The sequence below is a fragment of the Hylaeus anthracinus genome, unplaced genomic scaffold, assembly GCF_026225885.1.
Source record: "Hylaeus anthracinus isolate JK02 unplaced genomic scaffold, UHH_iyHylAnth1.0_haploid 2, whole genome shotgun sequence".
NCBI lineage: Eukaryota > Metazoa > Arthropoda > Insecta > Hymenoptera > Colletidae > Hylaeus > Hylaeus anthracinus.
In genome coordinates, this window is record NW_026534838.1 from 6,757,966 (window position 1) to 6,779,782 (window position 21,817).

Below are 21,817 nucleotides of genomic sequence, written 5' to 3' on the forward strand. Positions count from 1 at the left end.
CATTAAATTCTTGCAATATTAGAAAAGATACAGGAAAAGTTAATTTCTGTGTTTTCTCTAATAAAGAAAAAATTGAGTAAAATTCGATTCGATGGATGCTTGAACCACGCAATTAACATTTCGCGGACGTCTCCACGTCTAATCGTTTTGTTCGATTAAAGAAGGGATGCAATTATTGGTTGGAAATTATTGCGACGTGTTCATCCCAATTGGGTGGCAGAGCCAACACGTGCGCGTTTAGGAGATCTCGTGTAAGGATCTAACAACAAACGGTTGACATTTTACGATTGGTTACATAAAAGCCGTTTCCGAATCGAAACAGAGAAACTTCGACTATCGCGAGTAGGATACTGGTCGCTGCGACGTGCCAATAAGACGAGAACCGCCTGCAGCGATAGTTGCTGGACAACCGGGTAACCAGTTAGCTTTCATTTTCGATAACTGCTCGTTCAAATGTCTGCATTCTTTCTAAAGGTCGGTAACAGCGCGTAAGACCGTTAACCGTGAAAAAAAATCTAGCGAGTTGATAAATCTTATCGGTTAACCGAGCTAGGCTTATAATTAGGCATTTGTCCTATGGATTACTTTTTATTTAATTACGTAATCTCGATAAATTACTCGATGCAAATGAACACTCTTGCAGTTGACAGAGATAAATAGTTTTGGACGACTGGGATGATCGGATAATTACAATTTTCAATTATTATTTCTATCGAGTAGTTTATCGTCCGACACTGGATTAATAGGAAATCAACCGAAAACATATAAACAATTTTTTCGCATAAAGTTAAGTTTTTCAGAAAAATCGATGTGGAACGTGCGCATGCTGCGTGCGCAATAGACTTTGAACAAGCGCGTGGGGTAGACAACTTTAAAGTCGAGTTTCTCGAAAACGAAACCGTGTACGAATAAATTTTATACCCCGTTTTCGATTCATTTTTGAGCACAGAACATCCTGATTGCCTTTTTTTTTCTCCCTCTAATCTAAACGATTATCGTCTACGTGTCCTATCAACTGTCCCTTGGAAAAAGTGATTTATTTTTGTGCTGGCTATTCTATAAACCGCGAAACTTTCTTGGTTGGGGGGTATATGTCTGGTAAGTGGCCGAGGATGTCGAGAAACTGTTATCATTAATGGAAATCATTTCTCCAGCGAATCGTTCGATAATTCAATAGGCGATTCACAGTGTAAGCCGGTTCCACGAGTGTGGTCCGTCGGAGAAAGGGACTCATTCATGGGGTAAACAATAAATTATTGTATCGAAATTGGCGCATATATCGAAACTTGGAACAATGCTATTTACGCTATCTCCTCTGTTCATTGTGTTACGAGCGCCACGAAAGAAACGACATCGGCTCGAATAAATTGTATAAACAGTGATAAATTGTCGGTGCCCGGAAGAGTGTGCAATTGTAAAGATAAATAATATTCTACCAAAGGTGGAACGTAAAATTCAACGATATTCTAGCAACTTTAGACGAACGGTATATCGAATTTTTGTGTGTAAAATGAAATGTAGTAAAATACCGGCAACCGGGGATTCCTTTTGCTACACTAACAAGAAGATCTTTACGCTTGTACCGTGCCATAAACATGCCACAGAAAAATTGCAACAGCATTTTCCACGTACACATTTGTGATCGGCCGGGATGCCTGGCATTTAAATAGACATTTCACGATGTAGGCTGAAAAAATCGAGCCTGAGGATACGAGATCGTTCGCGGCAATCCGTTTGCTGGTTTCTAATTGGTAGAAAGCAATGCGACGATACCTTCTTTTTCTCGTTTCGGTCGAGTGGGCTCCAGGAGCAATTTTCCACCAACTACGACGACAGTCGCGAGCGTTTCCACTGATAAATGCGATAAGCGATGCAAGTCGGTGCGAGAAATGCAGGTTAAATCGCCCACGAAAGTAATTTTAATTCCACCGTGTAACCTACATATTTTCTAAATTGCTGTTTCTCAAATTTCACTATCGCGCAGATCACCGGGAATGGATGTTTCATTCGAGCAACAGATAAAATGTCGTCTGGATTTATAGATATGTAAAAATGTGGATTAAACAGTAATTGTTATGGGATGTTCGCCAGATGTTCTGCGCTTGAATTGCAATCAGTATCGTGTATCGCGCGGCGTAAATAAGAAAGCATTCTCATGACGTTATCTAACAGCGAGAAATCTAAGAGTTCCGTTTCACTTCATGGCGAGTCACCATATATCAAAGCAATATACTTGCGTATTATTGTCCCTATTCGTGCCACGTCAAAGGTGCGCTCCGAATGCGTCAATAAACCAACGAGAAATAAACTGCAACGACTCGTTCGAAGACAATTAACATCGGATCGCTCTTGCGTGAACGAGGAACGTAAATGTATCAAGTGCAATATAAATTTTAATAATTGTTTATGTTATTCCTTTGGGCTCGAGGCCTTTTTTTCTAATATCTACTAGCAACTCGAGATGCTTTCTTAGCATTCTATTGCCGCGAAGCTATCGAGATTTGAGAATCAAGTCACCTTTACCTCACCGACAATCATTTTATCGACACTTGGAGTACCAAAGAAATAAAATCTAAAGAAACATTAGGTATGGAAAGATTTGCTCCGTGAAACCGGTGACCGAGAGTTACATCTCGAGTGCAAAGGGTATTCTAGACTGGAATCTCCCCTTAATCTATAGACCACCGATTTCCGATTATTTCGAGGATCGTCCTACGAAACTAGAGGGTACCCTCCGGGTTAGATTGTCTTCGCGCAGTCATCAATCAGTGACACTGTGAGGCACGCTTTCTTAATGCCAGGCCGCAGCCCGTTGCACCTCGCTAAACAAAAATAAAGATTCCTCGCTGCCAATCAGCGGTTTCCTTGCGCAACAGGTGACTCGCCTAAGTGTCGACCAACGGATTCGCTTATGGAGATCGCGATCCGCGAAAAAAGACAGCGCAATCCTAGCTTGCCTAGGGTCCCTTAATCGCGGCAATAAATCGGCCTCGAGCGATGTCTACCGCCGGGGGTTTCGTGCTCCTACAGTCTCCGGGAATACACGAGTAACTTTTCAGAGATAATCAAGTCTTCTAGTTGATCTAGCAATCTAATCTATGCGGAAGGTTGTTCTCTGGTTACCGGTCTCGACTAAAATTTCATTGCTGCCTAGGTGGGGAGTATCATTTTATTCCCATATAAATGACTATGTTTCTCAGATGAGACGTGCCCGAGTTACCGTGTACTTACACCGAAAAATTTATCGTATATCACAACAACCAAATTTACAGGTACGTCAAGTTTAGTATTTCAATTGTATTTTTTAACATAATAAAATGCTTGAACTTCAGCTATGTCAATCGCGTGTGCCCATTTAAAGAAAGAAAGCAATAAACCTGAGGAATCCTGCAAGCCTCGATGACCCGTCCTTTCGGGATCGATCCTCGTTCGACGACCTCTCGACGATCAGTGGCGCTGGATCTTCGCTGGTCCGCGAGAGAATTAGCTATCGGTCCCTGGAAGCACGCAGGATTTCGCGCATGTTAACGCACAGAGCTTCCTCACAATCGGCACAACTCATTCTGTCCCGGCACGTGATCCACGCATCCTCGATCCAGCCGATCGAGCGTCGATCCCGCACACCACTAACGATTACACGGATCGTCTCGATTACTCCCGATCGTATCCACCTGAGATATCGTCACCGGTAAACACTTTCTCCCTCCCTTTCCCTTTCTCTCTCCCTCCCTCCCGCGCGAACACGAAAATAACCGTGATTGCACAGAACACGTCGACGATTTCTTCCAGTCACGAATTCCTAGGCCGAGCGTGGAAACCGGCACGTGCCACGATCGGTTTCCAGAACACCTCGCCACAGCCTCTGCCTGAGATAGAGTGTCTTGCAAACTCCGCGAGGGTGCCTCGTACGAATAAGTACATCAAGGAATCTACCCAGACCGAGTAGATTACTGATAATCCACTTGGACGTTATCAGAACGATCCCAGACCCCGAAACGGTGAGATTCTTGACCCCTGACGGAAGACTAAAACGTCGTGACACTTTCGCGAGACCTTACGATGAAGCACGCGTTAGAATTTGCTCAATTTTTCGCGGATCTGGCTTGAAAGCTTGATTGCTTGTCGGTGGAACCTCCTTCCTAGCAAGAATCTTGAGACTCGATCGGTTCGATCAGGGTCATCCCGAAACGTCATACGCGCCTCGACACTTTCACGAGTTTCGACGACGGAGCGCTTCTTCGAATTCGCTCTATTCTCTCTTGTATCGAAATGATTCGATCGGAGGTAGACCAGCGCACTATCCTATCTTGACACTTTCACAAGTTTTGTTAAGAGTTTTCCCTCTGAGTTTTCTGGTGTAAACTCTTGATTTAAAACGGTTCGATCGGCAGCCCAGAACGCTGTTTCACACTTTGTCGAGTTTCGACGGAGCACTCGTTGAAACTCGCTGGATTCTGCGAGCAAACGTGCTGGAAACTCTGTTTTCCGACGATTAAGCTTCGTTCTCCCGGAAACACTCGAAGGTACACGGCCCACGGGGATGCACCTCGGGATTCGTCAACCTCGCTCCGTGGAAGCGGTCGTCAGACTAAAGTCGTCGTTCCACTGGAAACCGAGTACGTGCATGGGTTTCTTATCCCTCCTGTCAGCTCGAAATCCGTTCTTTCTCTCTCCCTCTCGTTTCCACTCGCTGACTGCCTCCCTGTCGCCGCGGACTCTCTCTCCTACTCGTTTCTGTCACCGCGGTTAATGGAAGGGATACCAAATCCAAGGATACCAGCGAGCCGATAAAAAAAAAATAATTTGCCACTTTGGAAATCCACCAACGACTTTTTGCCGCTGTTTCGGTCGGCATGGGGCAGCGAGGTGTTCAGGTAAAATTGGCGCAAGAAGAAATTTGTTTAAATTTAAAGGATCGGTTCGATGTTTCCTGTTGTTAAGCAGTAGTTTAGCATGTGTATTCGCGAAAGGTGTATTTGCCAAAAAAAAAATAAAAAAAAAAAAAAAAAATGACGCACAAGTTTACGGACTAATTAGCACTGTTGCTTACTCGACAACACAAAGCAAACTGTCGTGGGTTCGAATCGTCCTCTCGCATACGGACCGTATGGTTCGGATATAAACAGTAAAGCGGTAAACATAAATTGTACGTTACAACATTTTCAAATAAATGTTCTGTTATAAATATGCACTCGAATAAACTTGACGCGTTAAAACAGACGACTCTAGAATTACTTTTACAAGCAGTACAAAATAGATTAACTCTTTAACGACGCGAGAAATTTCTCTGATCCAGCACGCACGTTCGCAAAAGTGCGTTTGATGACTCGAGAACAATAGATTGACTCGTGCATTTAAAAAAAAAAAAATAATTTATTGAATGGCATTGAGATAGCGTCTGGAATTCATACTTTTCCTTCGTCTGGATACGATCGAAACAAAAATAGAACGGACAGGAGGGTGGAGAGAAAGAGAGTGCCGTACCGAGAGTCAAGAATCAGCTGAGAAAAGTGCGAGGGAAAAGTGAGCTGGATGGCCTTCGCGACAATTCACTCGTTACCTCTTGTTTCGCCGTTCGGATTTAGTTTTGCCAGCGAAACCAATCGACTTTCCGTCAATTCCGTCCCATGGGGGAAAGGAATTGCTCGTGGACTCTCTTCGAGGAAAGAAAATCACCGAGTCAGGCCCTAAGAACAAAAATGCCGCGAGTCAACTGCACCCCGGTTTCAGCAGCTATTGCTACTCTCAGCGTTCACTCAGCCGATCACAGATTACTTCCATCCCTTAACTATTGTCAACTCTTTGGAGCAACTCGAATGACTTTCAACCAAGACCAAGGAAATTTGTATCTGGACAGTTTTCAAAGGCATCTAATTAATATTTATCGAGCTGGTTGTACTGTTACAGCACAACTATTCATCCATTAAGCGTATTCTATGTTAGGCGCGAACAACAGCACTCTCTGAACGTTCCAGATTATTTCTCGGGCACATAGTGCTAATATTTCTCGATGGCGATATCGACTTTCCTCGAGGACTCTGTCTCCCCTTCTCTGTATCCTGACACTGCAATTAAGCACTATTAAGACAGTAGCGTATAATTAAAATATCTCGGGTCTCCCGCGGCCGTTCTAATTATTACACAAAGCCGATCTCTGGTCTAATAACCCCCGCGTAAAAAGAATCTGATCCAGTGGCTACAGGAATCAGTGTTCTCGCATACGACGACCGTATTAAACCTGGCAACAGCAGAGAAAGGCGGCCACCCACCGGCTTACACAACAAGCTTTGCTCCAGTTATTAGTATATCACTCTTTCGCGGGTAGCCCGACCTGACGAACCGTGGCGCGACAGGAGTGTCATTCGTCTCACGATTTGTTAGGCTATTTATAATAAACGTACAACTTTGGAAGTGAAACAATTAACGCGTTTTTCTCAAAAAACAAATAATGTCTTATTTTCAGCGTTTTACTAGAGTCTCCCGCCTCAATGGAGAACCCTGTATTTGAACAGGTTCTCGGAAGTCGTAACCATTTCCTCGTTATACGTTTTAACACCGGCGATAATCGATCGAAAAGTGCAACACTCAAGGACTGATCGATAATTTGAACAAACTATAAAATTATTACGCGCACAGGATAGTTCCACACGTGTGGCCAGATAACGGTGAGCAATTTACCGGTCGAGCCGAAAGAAAAGCCTTGTAAATGTCCCTTGCTCTTTTCTAATCATATTAGCATATCTAGGTGAACCGTGCTCTCAAAAGTGATTGTACAGATACGCGATCGCAGAGGCCATTTCCTTTTATCGTTGTTGCGGACAGAGCGACAAATGCCGCGTAAAGCCTTGTCGTAATCGCCTGTCGCGCGTAGCTCGAGCCGCGGCAAAAGTGGGACCAAGATGCAAGTTTTATTCGCGCTAACTTCGCAAAATGTTTAAGAAGGTCTTTAAGAATCTTTAAGATCTTTAGATACAAAGACTATATAAAAGTATATAAATAGTTCCCAGATATTTGGAAGATGATGCAAGGGGATGATGCAATCATTTTGTCATCACAAATCTATTACATCCTTTTCCGAATACCTTTTAGTAACTAAAAGTTGGATAAAGAGTTATTAAATTAATTACTTTACGATGGACTGTATTAAATCTAATCGACAAAAGTAGTTTGAGAAATTAGCGCGAATAGAACTCACATTGTGCACCCACTCTTGTCGTGGGTCAGCTACGCGCGATTTTGTCGTCGCGCGACAGGCAACTAGGATAAAGCGTAAGTGCTACGCGGATATGCGACTGTCGTAAGCTCTCCCACTCGTTTCTCGCCACGTACTTGCCTCTGTTTCTTAGATCTCGTTCCTGTTTTGCAAGCGAGACCAGATCTACGATCAATCTAGCGATCATCGCTCGCGCTCGACAGACTAATTTCCTATCATAGACAAGAGGAGCGGCCCTCGTTAGTTATGCGCTGATGAAAGAGACGACAAGCGGGTTCTAATGACTTCTTTTCCATCAGGGATTATCACACACCGAGGGCAAGAGTTCTTCACTTTTTTCTATCACAGAAAACGTGAGATATTTAAGATACCAATGTTAGATGGGGCACAAAAGAAGGATCCAGGAAGATCTTGCCCAGAATTCACTCCATTTGCAATTACATCTTATGTAAAAAGGAAGGACAGGTTCTTCTCGAGTATAAGGTGTGTGGCGGGCTGTGTATCACGTGATGACTTTTCAAAAAATGAATGATCGATGTCTGTGGCCGGTTCGAGGGCCACTGTGTCAATCGTGAACTAGAATTGCGTCATGAATGGCACTCACGGTGCCATTTTTGGCACGGTTTCGACACTCTACAACGGAATCCCCGCAGAGTAATGGTTGAAATCGTCCAGACACAAAGAGGGCATCGAGTAGCCAGCGTTGGAACGAAAAGTTCCAAAGTGTGGCCGACGCGAAAGTCCTCGAGAAACCGTGACTTTTTGCGCTCTATGTATATTATGTAACCTGTCCTTTCGATCCACCGGGAACCTTTATTTCTCTCCACCTCCGACATCTGGCAAGCAGATCGTCCGTAATTCCTCTTTCTACCGGCGGTTAATTGAAAGATCGCGTATCTGTGTGCATAGTTAATGCGTTCGGACGTAGCGTAACCCGAGAGACGCTTTCCGTATTTATTCCGTCGTCCTGAGACACGTTTCTTGCAAAATATATTTACACTGGAAAAGGTACCTGTTGCTGGAAAGTTCTCGACGAGGGGGTACAAGACTCTTGGATCAAATTATTCTATAGTAATTATTAATTACTATATCTTCTATCAAATAACTTTCCTAGCGATTAATTTCCATGGCACGCGATATTCCATTCTCTGAAAAGTCTGCTTGTTTGTAAGACGCCGAGACAACAGAAAGTTGCACACATACGATTGTTCTTAAGTAGCGGTATACTAACTCGGCCGTGGTCATTATCGGTTGCTCAACGCCCTTTTATCGAAACTAGAGCGTTTTGTTACGGAGCTACCGACCAACGATCGAAACTCGAGTAAAAGTCCTGAGAACGGGTCCTTCGTGAAATCGTCAATTATAAATAAGTTCCTCTAATGGCAGCAAAGAATTTTGTATTGCTTTTCTGTAGTCGAGTTTGGAAAGGCAAGGAAAAGTGACTGCACTTACAGTAGCCGAAGCCTCGAGGCATGTGCTTGAATCTTAAATTATGAGATCGTTATCGGTACTGTGCATTTCCGAGGAATTCTTTTCGGAACAAAACAATCTGCTGCATCGAATAACTGTTATCTTCGATCAAGGGGAACTTCTTTCAAGAGTAGGTGATTATTAATAAAAGAATATGGGAGTTAATTTCTTTGAATGACGATTTGAAATAAACATACTAGAAAGAACATTTTGAACTGATTAAATAACGTAGTTGATTGATTTCTATCTTTTTTTTAACAGTTCATAACTTGATTCGTCTCTTCTTTACATTACTTTGCATTTGCATTTGCTCACATACTTCTTTTCGTCATTCTCTAGCATCTCCATCGGAGATCCTGCACATTTTCTCCATCGTGTTTCGCAATGATTGTTTCTTTTCATCAAGCCCACGGTCCTGGTGAGCCGTTTTTATCAAATCATGACCGAATCTGAATTTCGTGGCCACCTTGAAAATTTATGCTTCGCAGAGGAACGCTGGATATACATTCCAGCGGCTATTTTGCGCTTTATTCCGCCACGTCGAAGGACAATTAGAACGCCTTCGTATCGTTAATCATATGGTCGGTTCGGGTTCAAGGTAACACCTCCCGGGGTAATCGTGGGTGTGGTGAACGCGATTTCAAAATTCAATTGTCCAGTCCAGCACGATATCGCCAGTCCTTATGTAAATGCTGCTTTCTCTATAAACCTTGCGACCGACGTGTCACCGGTGACTGAGACAGAAAAATAGCAGAACATTGCTTTTACTTGTGTTTTAGCGGCGATTTATTTCTCGCCCGCGTTTTGTCGCGACATGGTTTCTCGTCTCTTCGGTGGTCTGTCGAGAGATTTCATCATCGATTTCATTCAACAACGTTTCTATTCTTTTTACAGACGAGATTAACCGCCATCGGGACGTTTTCGCGTAATTGCCGGCGTCGAGAACTTCATTAATTGGAATTGATTGATGCAATTTTAAACGAAGTTTGCTTTTTTCGTAATTTGAAGTTAAACGTTTTATTGAGCCATGAATTATGCCTCCATAGTACTAGACGAAAGTATACGAACAAACTTGTTAAGACAGTATAATTTTGATTAGAAACGTTGTTCGGCAGCTTTTGTAATTCACGAGTTATATAAACACGAGTAGTTCTTTTTAGACAACCCGATATAAAAAACATGGTGAAAAAATAAGTCATTTTGCTAATCATGGGGATGTAAAAAATAGTTTATTAAAGGTTCACATATAGTACATGAATACGCTTTGTTATAAATCTCTTATCTCTTATATTTAATAAAAAGCTTAATTAAATTTTATACATAGCATCTTTTAATAGGTGTATCTGGCTTATCACTAGCTGTGACTTCATACAAAATATTGGTAACACCTTCGCGTGTATGTAAAGTTGCAAGCGATTACTGGTGAAAGTTTACTTCTAAACTATTCTTTCAATTTTTTAAGCTCAGCTTCATTGTTTTTTATATCAACGATAACCTGTGAAATTGACAATTGTTTAATTGTCGACTAGTTGTTGAAGCTACGATATATTGGTAGCATTTCACTCACTTTTCCTGTACATTTGCTGTCTACGATAGATTGCAATGCGTCGTTTACATTATTCAGGCCAACAGTTAACTCAAGAGTTGGTTTAATAAGACCCTCGTCAAAAAATTGAAACACATCCTCCCCAGCTTGACTAATTAAAAGAACAAAAATTTGATAATAGCCGTCTTTAGATTATTTCGAACTAGATATTAAGTTGGAAAAGAAATCTACCGATATTCTTCAGGCTTCTGTTTTCTATACTCGCGCAAACTAAATCCGGTAACACTGAAGTTATCGGAATCGGTTTTCGTCATGGTTGCTGCTGTTCCGGCAATTATTAGCCTTCCTTTGTTACAAAGGGTACAAATAAATGAATTGCTCTACATTAAATCATGTTTATAACTAAATTAATTATATACCTTCGCGAGAAAGGTGATGTACGACTACCGCGAAACTGTTATCGCACAATAAATCTTTTATCGTCGAGCCGCTTTTATAGATGCCGGTAAAGCTAAAAATATATGACATAGCAGCTACCAGTGTTTGTTACCTGATCAAAGTCTCACATGAAAATTGATAAAACTCTTAAGCATTCAATTCTCATCGAAGACACCGGCTACTTACCAATCTAGGACTTTTTTAATATATTCACCATCTGCATCATCGAAAATAACTTTGATATCTTTATCCGCGGCTACTTCTTTTATTTGTTTTAATAATTTGCGATCTTTAAATTTGAAAGATGCGAGGACGCCTTTTTCTCTGGCGAGATCTGCTCCATCTTCAGTAGCGCAAACTGCTATTACCTGAATTAATATATCGCTATAGCAAACCTAAATTCTGCTAAAACATCCTTCGACACTTTAAGTCTAACCTGAGCCATGAATACATTTGTTGCCAGATCGACTGCTGCTAAACCAACGCTACTCATACCAACATTAATTAAAATCATATCATCCTCCTGAATACTAACTTTCCTTTCTAATGCAACTAAAGCATTTATATAATCGTTAAGTAGGCATGCCGCATCCAAGGATTTCATCCCAGATGGCACTCTCCAAATATCCTGTAAGACATATTTATAGTTGTATGCAGATGGAAACTATTAATTTAATGAAATCTGCTTACGCTAACTTCTGCTACACAACGATTGCTTAAACCTCCATTATTGTCTTTATTGAGAGCAATGACCTTATCTCCAACTTTATACCCACATTTTTGTGCTTCTTCTCCAACTTCAATCAATTTTCCAACAAGCTCTTGACCAAGAACCATTGGTAAACATGGTTCAAATGAATATAAATTTTTTGCTAACAAAACATCTGATGCATTTAGAGCACAATACTGAACATCGATAAGAACCTATTCAAATAAAATACGCCCAAAAAAAATACATCGATCAGTACTCAAATTTACATGAAACAGATCTACTCGATTATCAAAATTAAAATTACGATGACAGTGCTTCAAAATATTTCATCGAAATATCTTTGTTATTTTCATACTCACTTCGTTCGGTTGCGATATTTTAGGAGGTTCGATTGTTTCTACAATGAGTGGGTTGGAAAATTGTTTCAATACTGCGGCACAGATATTTTCACTTCTGTTTGGAATCTTTGTTTTGGCAGGGTCTTCTAGGTTAGGATTGGTAGTAGAAATAAATCTAACGACTTTTGTTCTTGTCAACAGCTTCTTTAAGTGATTTCCGCAAAAGTGCGTTAAGAATCTTCTTCCTACGGAGGCTGACATTTCTCCAAATTGTAAATATTATTTAAATACACAAGTACAACATAACCGGGGTCTTTCAACACTCTACTTTGTCACTTTCACTTCGGTTAGGGATGGTTAGGGATGCAGTGCAGTTATGGTATGGTTGTGATGTCTACTAGCGCTACTTACGGAACTTTCGCTAACTAAACAAATGGCGCCATTATTATATTACATCGAAAAGGTTTGGCACTATTTTTGCCGGTAATGTCACCTCGATGCATTAGCCGTATGAATTAAGATTAGCATAGAATAGATTTTCATTTGGGCATTAAATTATTAGTCTATTTGAAATTAATTACTATTCCAAGAACTCTAGTATAGTTCTGTTAACGTTAGTTTATTATTGCTTGTATTATTTTACATAAACTGAATGTAGTACAGTGATAAAGTACAAAGCGTCTGAACTTTATTTAGATTATGTTAATATCTTTTTGCAATCGCATCGTTCTTTTCTCTGTTGTTCGTCTAATGATCATTAGATACTTATATCTTATAACGAATAATATGTAATAATTCAATACTTATAAAGGATTATGAAAATTAAGTACAACATATAATACGCTTGTATAGTATAACAAATGGAAATGACTATGTTTCGCCTTACATATCGATTTTGTTTGGAAAAAGAAATCTTGAGAATTCTGTACTAACTGTACAATTAATAACCATACTGAATTCACAAACAGAATGACGATCGTCAAGGTAGCATTAGTAAAAGTTATGATGTTATAATTTTATTTAATTTATTCGTTGACAATATTAATTCATGCATTAAACAGTATGGCCAGCCGTACCCATTTCTATCACAAAATAGTCATAACATGAAAATCTTTGTTTCGCTTAGAACAAACACACTGTAGATACTAAATTTGATGACCAGATTGAAGTTAAAGTATAAAGCGACGATGAGTATGACTAGTACATTATTATAATCTTTCATACAAAAGTAGTAAACTTATTTAATTCAGGTTAGTGTCAATAAGACGAAATAATGTTAAATTGCGCTAAGATTGCTCGAATCTCACTTGTATGGTTTGCGTACGAGAAGCGGCAAGAAAGCATTGTATTAATAAAATACGCTACTGAAAATATTCTAACTTTAGTAAAATTATGAAAAACTTTGTAGAAATCATCAGAATAATCCTTAAACAGTTAGAACTGGTAGAACTAGTAGAATATTTCATCAGATAAATTGGTTTAATATTAAAAAATTACTTGACTTAGATGCATACGAGACATAAGAAATACAAAATATAAATTAAACATAAATGAAAATCTTGGGAAAGCATTCAAAGAAAAAGAAATTGTAGAATACTTTCTTTTAAATGATAAGATGATCGATGAAGAAAATATAGAAATGAACTATAGATTACAGGAGGAATGCGATAAATGATTATAAATATCGAATTTAAAAATTTCACAAAATATACTGCAAAATGTCTTTATAATACGAAAAAGACATACTAATGCATTTCACGTTTGCTACTTATATAATCACTTTTCTTTCAATTCATTAATATCACGAACAGAACGTCAGTACCGATATACCAATCTGTATTTTAATTAAAAATCTACCTACATTACGTACAGTAAACAATACGAACACTTTTGTTCCCCATCTGAAAACAGTCGTCGACTGAAAATGCTAGGTCTAAGCATTTTTCGTTGGTAGTATAGCTGGATTATAGAACACATACGTTGACATAATTCGTCTATAAATTTTGTAACATATCAAAACAGTATACTGTGCATTCACGTTCATAATACTGTGAATGAATTTCATCTTAATTCTACACAGAATATTAGGATATTACTGCTGTGGTACTATGCACTCTGTTGTTAAGTGTACAAGTTTAGTACAAAAGTTCGATTACAAACATTAGAAAAAACTATTATTTCCCGTTACTTAGAACTGAAATCTTAGTAGTAAACCTATATTCTGGAATGCTGTATTAATAATACTTCTAATTTAACATCGATGTATATCAAAAGTCGTTTCGTTTGAATATATTCATACAGTCGGCGAAAACTTCTATTCATCCTTGTGCAAAATTCAGTTTAAAAGTTAGAAACCAAAGGAAGATATAACGTGACTTTAAAAACGTCGGTACGATATGAATGTAAGTTAAAATACAATTACTTTCATATATTGTGCCAATTTTATAAAATAAATAATATTAATAAATTCGTAGATTCATAAATTAAAATAGGATTTTTTAAATAAAATTTTCGATACAATAACTGCATTCGTTCTCCATGTTTTTTGGATACAATAACCATTCCATTCATAAAAAAGATGGTTTCAAAAAATTGTATTTACTGAATACTTTCACTATCGATATATAAAACCACCCAAACCGGAACAGAATGTTTATGAATGTTTAAAGACGCTGTGATCAATCGAAATTATCTGGGTTAAGTTAGATGTTGAAATTACGAATTTATATATTTTCCACGAAAAAATGAGTTAAGATGAATTTGATAAAAACTTTCCAAATTGTTTCTCGAAACATTTTAACTACTATTTAGTCGTATATAAACATACCTGCAAACGGTAAACGAATAAAACTGCTCCGTTTATTATAAAATCTGCAAAGAATTGACCAAATACAAGAAAACCACAAAAGAAAGTCAACTTCATTTAATTTAATAAACTTTAACACGATCTAAATTAAAGTCTAGTTAAACTTAAATTCTGTCTAAAGATTCGATTGCTTCGCCGTTAGCGGCTAGTTTACATTTTTTTTGTGGTTGATTGTACATGGTCTGCAGAGGTACATGAAGCAGTTCCACAATTTGTATAAAATTAGGCTCTGGAACAAAAAACGTACAATATATTAATAGTATGAAAAATATATATATACAGGTTATAACTAAACATACAAAATTTACCGTTCTCTGCTGTGATGTATCCGTGTCTAATTAAAAAGTCAAGGGCAACTGGCACAGATGTCGTTTTGAAATGTGAAGACAATATCCTTTCTAAGCATTCATTGACTGGAAGCAATTCAAAAGTCTCTACCTCTCCATCATTGTTGCTTGGTATAAAATCTGGTGGTAGTTCTAGATCGTATACAAATTCTGTGTTGGGAAACAGACCCCTTTCACTTTCAAAGAATAGAGATACGCAACCAGCACTCTTCAGTTTTGCGATAAGATTATTGGGAATGCTGGCTTCTTCTCCAGCTTCTTTTATAGCAGTTTCGTTAATGCCATATCCAACACTCAATCCACCGCTCACCATATTATCCCAGTATCCAGGCCAGGTCTGCTTATTTGGGCTACGCTTTTGTAACCATATTGATAAACCTTTCACAGGATCCATAACATACCCATTAATGTCTACACCATATTTGCGAATTCCGAATAGACCTATGAGTTTAATATTAATCAATAAAATGTTTTTTGAAAGAAAAGATTTATCAATTGCTAAGAGCATTTTCTTACATGTAGCTGATCGATCCATCTTAAATAATGGTGGTGTATTGAATTGTGCACGTACTTCATAACATTCTTCCCTCCATCCTCGTAGGGTTACAAACTTTTCACCTGCCCGCCATTCCCTCAAAACTTCATCTACACGAGCACTTCTTTCTGAATAGTCTCGAAATGCAGGATTTAGTTGCACATATTCAGGATTTACTTGAAATACCTTTATAAGGTTAAGCAGAAATTAAGCAAAGATCTACTTTCAATATATTAGAAATTCCAAATGTAGAATAGGTACCTGAGGATAATTTAATAATTCCTTCATTACATCTGGACGTACAAGACCAACTTGTTGTCCATCAACAACAAAGGCTCTGCATTCACCTGCATGTAAGCCTGAAAATTGTGTTGGTTTTAGAAGTGTTGCTTTAGCATCATACACTTCTAATAAAAATACATAACTTTAAACATATCTTGCCTTTTTTTTACATGTATTCCTTATTTTGTATTCCTACATATCACATTACAAAACATAAAATTCAAATGCAAACATGAGACATAAAAAATTGAGGTTTCAAAAACATAAGATTACTGAAAATTCAAGTACTTTCAAGAACAATAACATGAATCAATTCCACTAAAAAATATCATGTACACTAAAGATTTCTATAATTACTTCAAGAAGTATATATATATTCTATTTTTACACTTGCTTTAAATAATATACAAACTGATTATCGTATACATTATAAAATACAATTACATGTCAAACGTCTTTGGTATCTAGTTTGATAAATATATCTAATCACATCTACACGAAATATTTATCGTAAAAAGAGGGAAAGGGTCGTATATAAGGTGGGAGGGGAGGTATGCAAAAGAAGTTTTGGGCGAATCACTTGCGTTTTTGCATAAAAGAAACGAGTATTTTTATTATTCCAATGAAAATATAAGAAAGAATACACAACAGCCTCAAAATCAATATCTCAGTAGACAGGACGGTAAGCCACGCGTTTCTATGGTCTATTCACTGTAGAATCTAGCAATTGGAACGAAAGAGGAAACGATGCACAGTTAAATTAAACGATTTCGCTTACCTGACAGGTAGAAGCAATTAAATTTATTAGCGAGCTTCAATAAACGTGACATCGGTTTCTTATCGCTATCCGTCATGATGTTTCGCTGTCGTTAGCCAGCTGTGACAAAAAATGTTACCATAGAGCAAAAGATATGTCAGATTCGAGCTTCATGAGATTTCTACGCACTGAACGTGCAGCTATATTGCAATTGTTCATGATTGGTCAGTAACTTGTTTGTGCAATTCCTATGAATTTTGTATTAAAAAAGACATAAGATATTGTTTTTCATTCTTTCTATGCCAAACATAATTTTATTCTAGCGAAAAATCCCATTCGGAGCATGACAGAGCTCAAAACTTATTAACTGGAAATAATTGCAAATCAGGTTTATTAGTAATCACCGATATGTTTTAACTGCAAGATTGATAAGGAGTTATAAATAAAGAATAAATTATTTATGATTATGAATTGCTTATCATTTAAGTGAAGTGTAGTAGTGGAGTATATCGAAGGGTTCCCAACAATCCCAACAGGTGGGGCTAGATGTCCAAAATAATTTGTATTTACCGCCAATTCCCTGTGCGGAGAACTTGAGTGTTTCCTAAATTTATTGTAAAAATGAAGGTGAAAAAAGCAATGAAAAGAGGTAAAAAAGTGCCAGTGTCGTCAGAGTCCGAGTCCGATTCGGAGTACAATAGTTCAGACGGAGAAGTAAGTATCACCATTTACGTTTTAAGGTATTCAGGGATAACCCTCTTTCTAACCTCTCTTTTTTTCACGTGTAGTTACAGGAAGCTTTTACAAAGGGATTATTAAAACCAGGTCTTAACAAAGTAATCGAGAAAACGAACAAAGTACACAGGAATTGCGTAGTAAGTATCATAAAATGTCGAGTATCGCGATACTGATTTTCCGAGGAAGTAGTATAAGAGCGACGAAATCTTTTTCAGAGTCTTATGAAGCAAAAATTAGAGGTTATTAAATTAGATTTACCTTGGGTGGAAAGATTAGATATGATTAATATGCCAGCACCTTTAGCACCAGAGTTAGCATTGCAAATGCAAGAGCAGGAAGTGAGACGCTCAAAGCAGTTGAAGGGAAATAAAAAGTTACCCCAATACGATCCCTCAGAGGATCCTGTTCTAAATGATTTTCGTAGGGAGACAATGTTTCACCGGCAAGCCCAAGGAGCTGTCATGGATGGTATTGTCAGATTGAAAAAGCTTGGAATCCCAACAACTAGGCCAGATGATTACTTTGCTGAAATGGCAAAGACTGATGCTCATATGCAAAAAGTCAGAGAAAATCTCATGAAAAAGCAAACTATAGCACAGAGATCAGAAAAGATCAGGCAACTTAGACAACAGAGGAAAGTAGGGAAGCAAATGCAAATAGAAGCAATTTTGAAGAAGCACGCAGAAAAGAGAAAAATGTTAGAGGAAGTTAAGAAATACCGTAAAGGTATAAGACACGATCTTGATTTCTTAGACGACAAAAAGAAGTCTCAGAAAAAGAGTGTAGATCCAAAGGTTGCCGCGAAACGAAAGATGAAGGATTCTAAATTTGGTTTCGGCGGTAAAAAACGTGGTAACAAGAAAAATACAAGAACGAGTTCCGCGGATGTTTCGGAGTACAGGAGGCCGTCGAAGCCGGGAAAAGAATTAAAGAAAAAAGGTGGAAAACCAAACCAGAGATTAGGAAAAGGTCGTCGGGTGCAAATGAAAGCGAAAAGGAGACGGCAATAGATGTTCCTTTATGGAGCTGATATAACTCGTTTTGGACAACCAAATGATTCTGGCGTTCGAGCATCGGTAAAATAAATTGTTTACGTAATTAATGAAGTAATATTTTCCTTGTTATTCCTCACTTTTTGTCAAAATAATCCTCGGATCTCTTCGCTTGACGTCACTAACGAACAATTGCAAACGGTCTCAACAAAAGAATTTTTACGCATACGCAACTATATTCAAAACTATAATAATCAACAGCCGCGGCATTGATCACAGTTTATTCTATTCAGGGCATTAATGATAACACTTGGTTACACACACGCGTGTAAAATATCGAATAATATTGTACACGACTTTTCTTTACATCAGCCCGTTTTCATATTCAGGCGGTGAAACTACCCCAAAAAAATCATAAGAAAAAGCACAAATACGTATTTAAGCATTATAAATCGAGTGAGGATACTCGACGAGGACGTGGATGTGTAAATCGGAATAGTCTCTCCGTAGTGCCGATACTGCAGGTATACTTAACATGTGTCGTCCATTAGATAATCCGCTCCTACACGGCTTGTTACATGCATAGGACTGCGATTACACCATATATTACACGTACTCCCACACTGGCATTCACATTGAAATGCGTGTGCACAAGCTCCTATCTTTCTGTAATCGGTGGTGAATCGTGTGTACTGTTAATAATTATTCAGCCTTATCTTTGTTTTCCATCGACTCGCGCAGTCAGTGGTCGCAGGCGATCCATATCCCTCGCCGGATCGAACTTTGTGCACTAACAAAAATTGGAATTCGTATTTTATCTTTGTGAGATTATCGTCGATAGATTGGCGAGGTCGTTCTTTTCGAAACGAGTCCAAACGTGACCTTATTCGGGTTATTTTTAACCATATTTGACACGTTAATAAGGTGATTTCCACCTTCCCTATCTAATTTCAATATCGTGTCTTGGATGTCAGGATAATTTTAGATAATTATTTTTAAAGAACCCGGTTCCATCCCTTTTTGGGATGCATATCCAAGTGTACGCGTAACCATGGATGCGATGGATCCTCGAAGAGGATCGCTTGGACGAATGGTCAGCACAATATGGGATAACACGCGTGATTGGGTTGCGAGTATACATACATACTTGTTATTTGGCGAGTGGAAACACCATTGATCGTGTTGCACGTATAAAGCCTCCCTATTCGTGTGCAACCACGTGCACGTGGGTGTATAAATTTTTTTACAATAGCCTCGGGTTATTGTATTTAAATAGAGGAGTGCTCTCGCATTGTCCTCTGTTCTGTCTGACGCGGACATGAGAGCCCTGGGAATCTGCTCTTCAGGTAACAGCTGTTTTGGAGGGAACCACGGACTCGCGTTTTCCACATTTTTATCCTGTACCGTTTCACCAATTACGTGACCGTTAGGACTCGGTGTGAGATCGTGCACGTGTTTCCATCGACCATGCTTCCTTCACCACCACCACCCCTTCGTCAAGTAGAATTTCTATCTCTGCTCGCGACGAGACGAGACGATCGAAGAAGAAATATTGTTTGTCGTTGAAAGAATTACACCAGTTTTCCTAAAATGCAGAGATTGCGTTAAGATCAATAATTCACGCTACCTTTGGTACACCAGTAATTACAAACTGTGGCTTTAATTTTCAATACGGCCAGATCCCCAGAATCCCCAGAATCCCCAGAAAGGTATGCATTCGTTATGTCGGCGAATTACGCAACACTCGGTATTATTTCAACCAAATAAACGTTATGATGATACAAACAGTACACGGTGCATAATCGTTTCGTTCGAAAATTCCTGGAATAATGGCAAAGTTAGCGATGTCTCTAATTGGGGATAATCGTAGGATTGAATTCCGATAATATCGACGCGCGTTGTGTTTGAATATTACGAGAAAAATTGTAGCTACGGACGTTTACGCGAGTTCGAGTACATGGGTGAAGTATCAAGGAAGACAGTGAAACTTCCTAGCAGCAGAGGAAGGAAGACGCTTCGCGCATCAGAGGCATCAGGGTCGTTATTAGTGGATGTTAATGGTCTACCCGTCGAAGTGGAGCAGCTCATAGACCTTGACAGTGGATGCTGCCGTGTGTTTTCGTGTGCCGACAGGGAGCGAATCATTGCAAATTCTCGTAATTCCCTTCCATCTGTGGAAGGGTGGTTTCACGGGGCTTGACGCGGGGGTGGGAGAGCCAGAGAGGCAAGGGGGCGCCTCTCTTTCCTACGGCATAGTGGAAGCACCCAGGGGCAATTGAAACTCACGGCCATTTACTGCATTTCAATAATGGTTTCCCATCCTCTGACCCCGGTCTCCACCCACCCCCGCGCACACCATTCCACCCTCAACCCTACTTTTCCACGTACGTGCAATACGAGAGTCCGACGTTGCTCCACGGCTCGCAGTCGATTTACCGTGAGCTTTATGGTACACGCCAAGCGAAGGGGAATACACAGAAGTAACCAACGGCTAACTATCTCGTCTATGGACGATTGTATTATTTGCTGGAGCCTAACGTAGACACGTGCCGACGTAGGCTCCCGCGGCATTTTATGCTTCTCGGAACAGTCGTTTGGGAAATCGTGTATCGGGGGTTGCGAACCTAGCGAAAAAGATGGGAGAAAGTGCGACTGCTACCTCTTACTTTTAGCTCAATTTCAACAGAGAAATGGGCATCCCGTGCTCAACTGAGCAAAGCCGGAGCGAAGATTCGCAAAGGCGAGCTAGGTATTTTCCAGGGCTTGTCGTCGCGTATTCGTAATAATACCTGAACGATCTTTGAAACGTTCGTTTGGCGAAGAAATAAGGAAGAAAAGAGGGTTGGCTGGTTACTCGAAAATAACTTGCCGTGTGAAAATGATGTCCCTCGATGGGCCTGCAGCACGTATTCGAGCTTTTTCCACGCGTGGGACTGCAAAGCGTAACCAGTCGGCAGGGGTATGGACGGATATCTCGCGCAGATATTTGTATTGATGACAACCGCGGCGTGACATGTATGCTGCGCCGGCTGCTAATGGGTGAAATTTGTTTCGCTATTGCCTTCGGGCGATTCTACCGATTTCAAATTTCGCAAAACTCCATGTCGGTTGCACGGACTGCCTGTATCGGTGACAATGTGTTAATGGAAACCTGACACGAGACAACGATGAAGTATCCATCTCAATTATTTAGAACGCATAGTAGATCACAGGGCTTTCCTTTGTGTTACGGAGAAACGAGGATATTAATCGATCACGTGTTTGATAGATCGATGCAACCACTTCCGGGACATGCTAAATAATTAGAACATAGCGGTCGATCCGACAGCTTTGAAGATTCTGTTACTCTTTAAAACGCTGACCGCCGTGTTACCCATACACGTATGAGTGAGAGGACCTTTCACCGTGGAACTGGAGCAATTAATTCTCAAGGTGAGACGGTGAAGAAAATAAATCTGAATTGGATTCGCGAAAATGACGGGGTTACAAAAATAAGTACTACCGAAAATGTTACATTGTTCGTCGAGAAACTGAAATCATAAAGTTTGAAGGTGAAATATTAAAGAATGGAGGATGTTAAAAA

At 39.4% G+C, this 21,817-nt stretch overlaps 4 protein-coding genes across 4 annotated transcripts in view; 1 reads left to right on the plus strand and 3 right to left on the minus strand.

Annotated features, from left to right (window-relative positions):
* LOC128892924 (FK506-binding protein 5-like) overlaps positions 1-6,240 on the minus strand; it is a 30,483-nt gene extending 24,243 nt beyond the window's left edge. Inside the window, exon 1 of the mRNA XM_054153576.1 lies at positions 3,378-6,240. The gene's annotated coding sequence lies outside the window, so the exon portion shown is untranslated. The remainder of the gene's footprint in view (positions 1-3,377) is intronic.
* A 3,650-nt stretch (positions 6,241-9,890) lies between these two features.
* Positions 9,891-12,204, minus strand: LOC128892927 (quinone oxidoreductase-like protein 2). Its single transcript, XM_054153584.1, has 8 exons — positions 11,739-12,204; positions 11,358-11,591; positions 11,104-11,295; positions 10,854-11,035; positions 10,649-10,740; positions 10,461-10,575; positions 10,251-10,380; positions 9,891-10,178 (listed from the first exon to the last, which is right to left on the minus strand). The coding sequence occupies exons 1-8, from the start codon at positions 11,976-11,978 to the stop codon at positions 10,125-10,127; spliced, it is 1,239 nt and encodes a 412-aa protein (XP_054009559.1). The 5' UTR covers positions 11,979-12,204; the 3' UTR covers positions 9,891-10,124.
* A 2,421-nt stretch (positions 12,205-14,625) lies between these two features.
* Positions 14,626-16,679, minus strand: LOC128892928 (uncharacterized). The gene is made up of 5 exons (XM_054153585.1): positions 16,526-16,679; positions 15,727-15,824; positions 15,447-15,651; positions 14,892-15,371; positions 14,626-14,812 (listed from the first exon to the last, which is right to left on the minus strand). Exons 1-5 carry the CDS (start codon positions 16,599-16,601, stop codon positions 14,688-14,690), a joined length of 984 nt encoding a protein of 327 aa, XP_054009560.1. The 5' UTR covers positions 16,602-16,679; the 3' UTR covers positions 14,626-14,687.
* Positions 16,680-17,055: 376 nt separating this feature from the next.
* LOC128892929 (probable rRNA-processing protein EBP2 homolog) lies at positions 17,056-18,344 on the plus strand. Its single transcript, XM_054153586.1, has 3 exons — positions 17,056-17,218; positions 17,293-17,379; positions 17,458-18,344. Exons 1-3 carry the CDS (start codon positions 17,126-17,128, stop codon positions 18,250-18,252), a joined length of 975 nt encoding a protein of 324 aa, XP_054009561.1. The 5' UTR covers positions 17,056-17,125; the 3' UTR covers positions 18,253-18,344.
* Positions 18,345-21,817: the final 3,473 nt, after the last annotated feature.

What these genes read in the sequence shown, in the direction of transcription:
- LOC128892927 (XM_054153584.1), bottom strand. Translation starts at nt 11,978, where the DNA reads ATGTCAGCCTCCGTAGGAAGAAGATTCTTAACGCACTTTTGCGGAAAT. An exon ending in AAATATCGCAACCGAACGAA is followed by an intron (nt 11,592 to 11,738) that starts GTGAGTATGAAA and finishes TTATTTGAATAG; the next exon opens with GTTCTTATCGATGTTCAGTA. An exon ending in ACAGCAAATGTACAGGAAAA is followed by an intron (nt 10,179 to 10,250) that starts GTGAGTGAAATG and finishes TCAATTTCACAG; the next exon opens with GTTATCGTTGATATAAAAAA.
- LOC128892928 (XM_054153585.1), bottom strand. Translation starts at nt 16,601, where the DNA reads ATGACGGATAGCGATAAGAAACCGATGTCACGTTTATTGAAGCTCGCT. An exon ending in TAATTGCTTCTACCTGTCAG is followed by an intron (nt 15,825 to 16,525) that starts GTAAGCGAAATC and finishes CACAATTTTCAG; the next exon opens with GCTTACATGCAGGTGAATGC. An exon ending in ATACATCACAGCAGAGAACG is followed by an intron (nt 14,813 to 14,891) that starts GTAAATTTTGTA and finishes TTTTTGTTCCAG; the next exon opens with AGCCTAATTTTATACAAATT.
- LOC128892929 (XM_054153586.1), top strand. Translation starts at nt 17,126, where the DNA reads ATGAAGGTGAAAAAAGCAATGAAAAGAGGTAAAAAAGTGCCAGTGTCG. An exon ending in ACAATAGTTCAGACGGAGAA is followed by an intron (nt 17,219 to 17,292) that starts GTAAGTATCACC and finishes TTTCACGTGTAG; the next exon opens with TTACAGGAAGCTTTTACAAA. An exon ending in AAGTACACAGGAATTGCGTA is followed by an intron (nt 17,380 to 17,457) that starts GTAAGTATCATA and finishes AATCTTTTTCAG; the next exon opens with AGTCTTATGAAGCAAAAATT.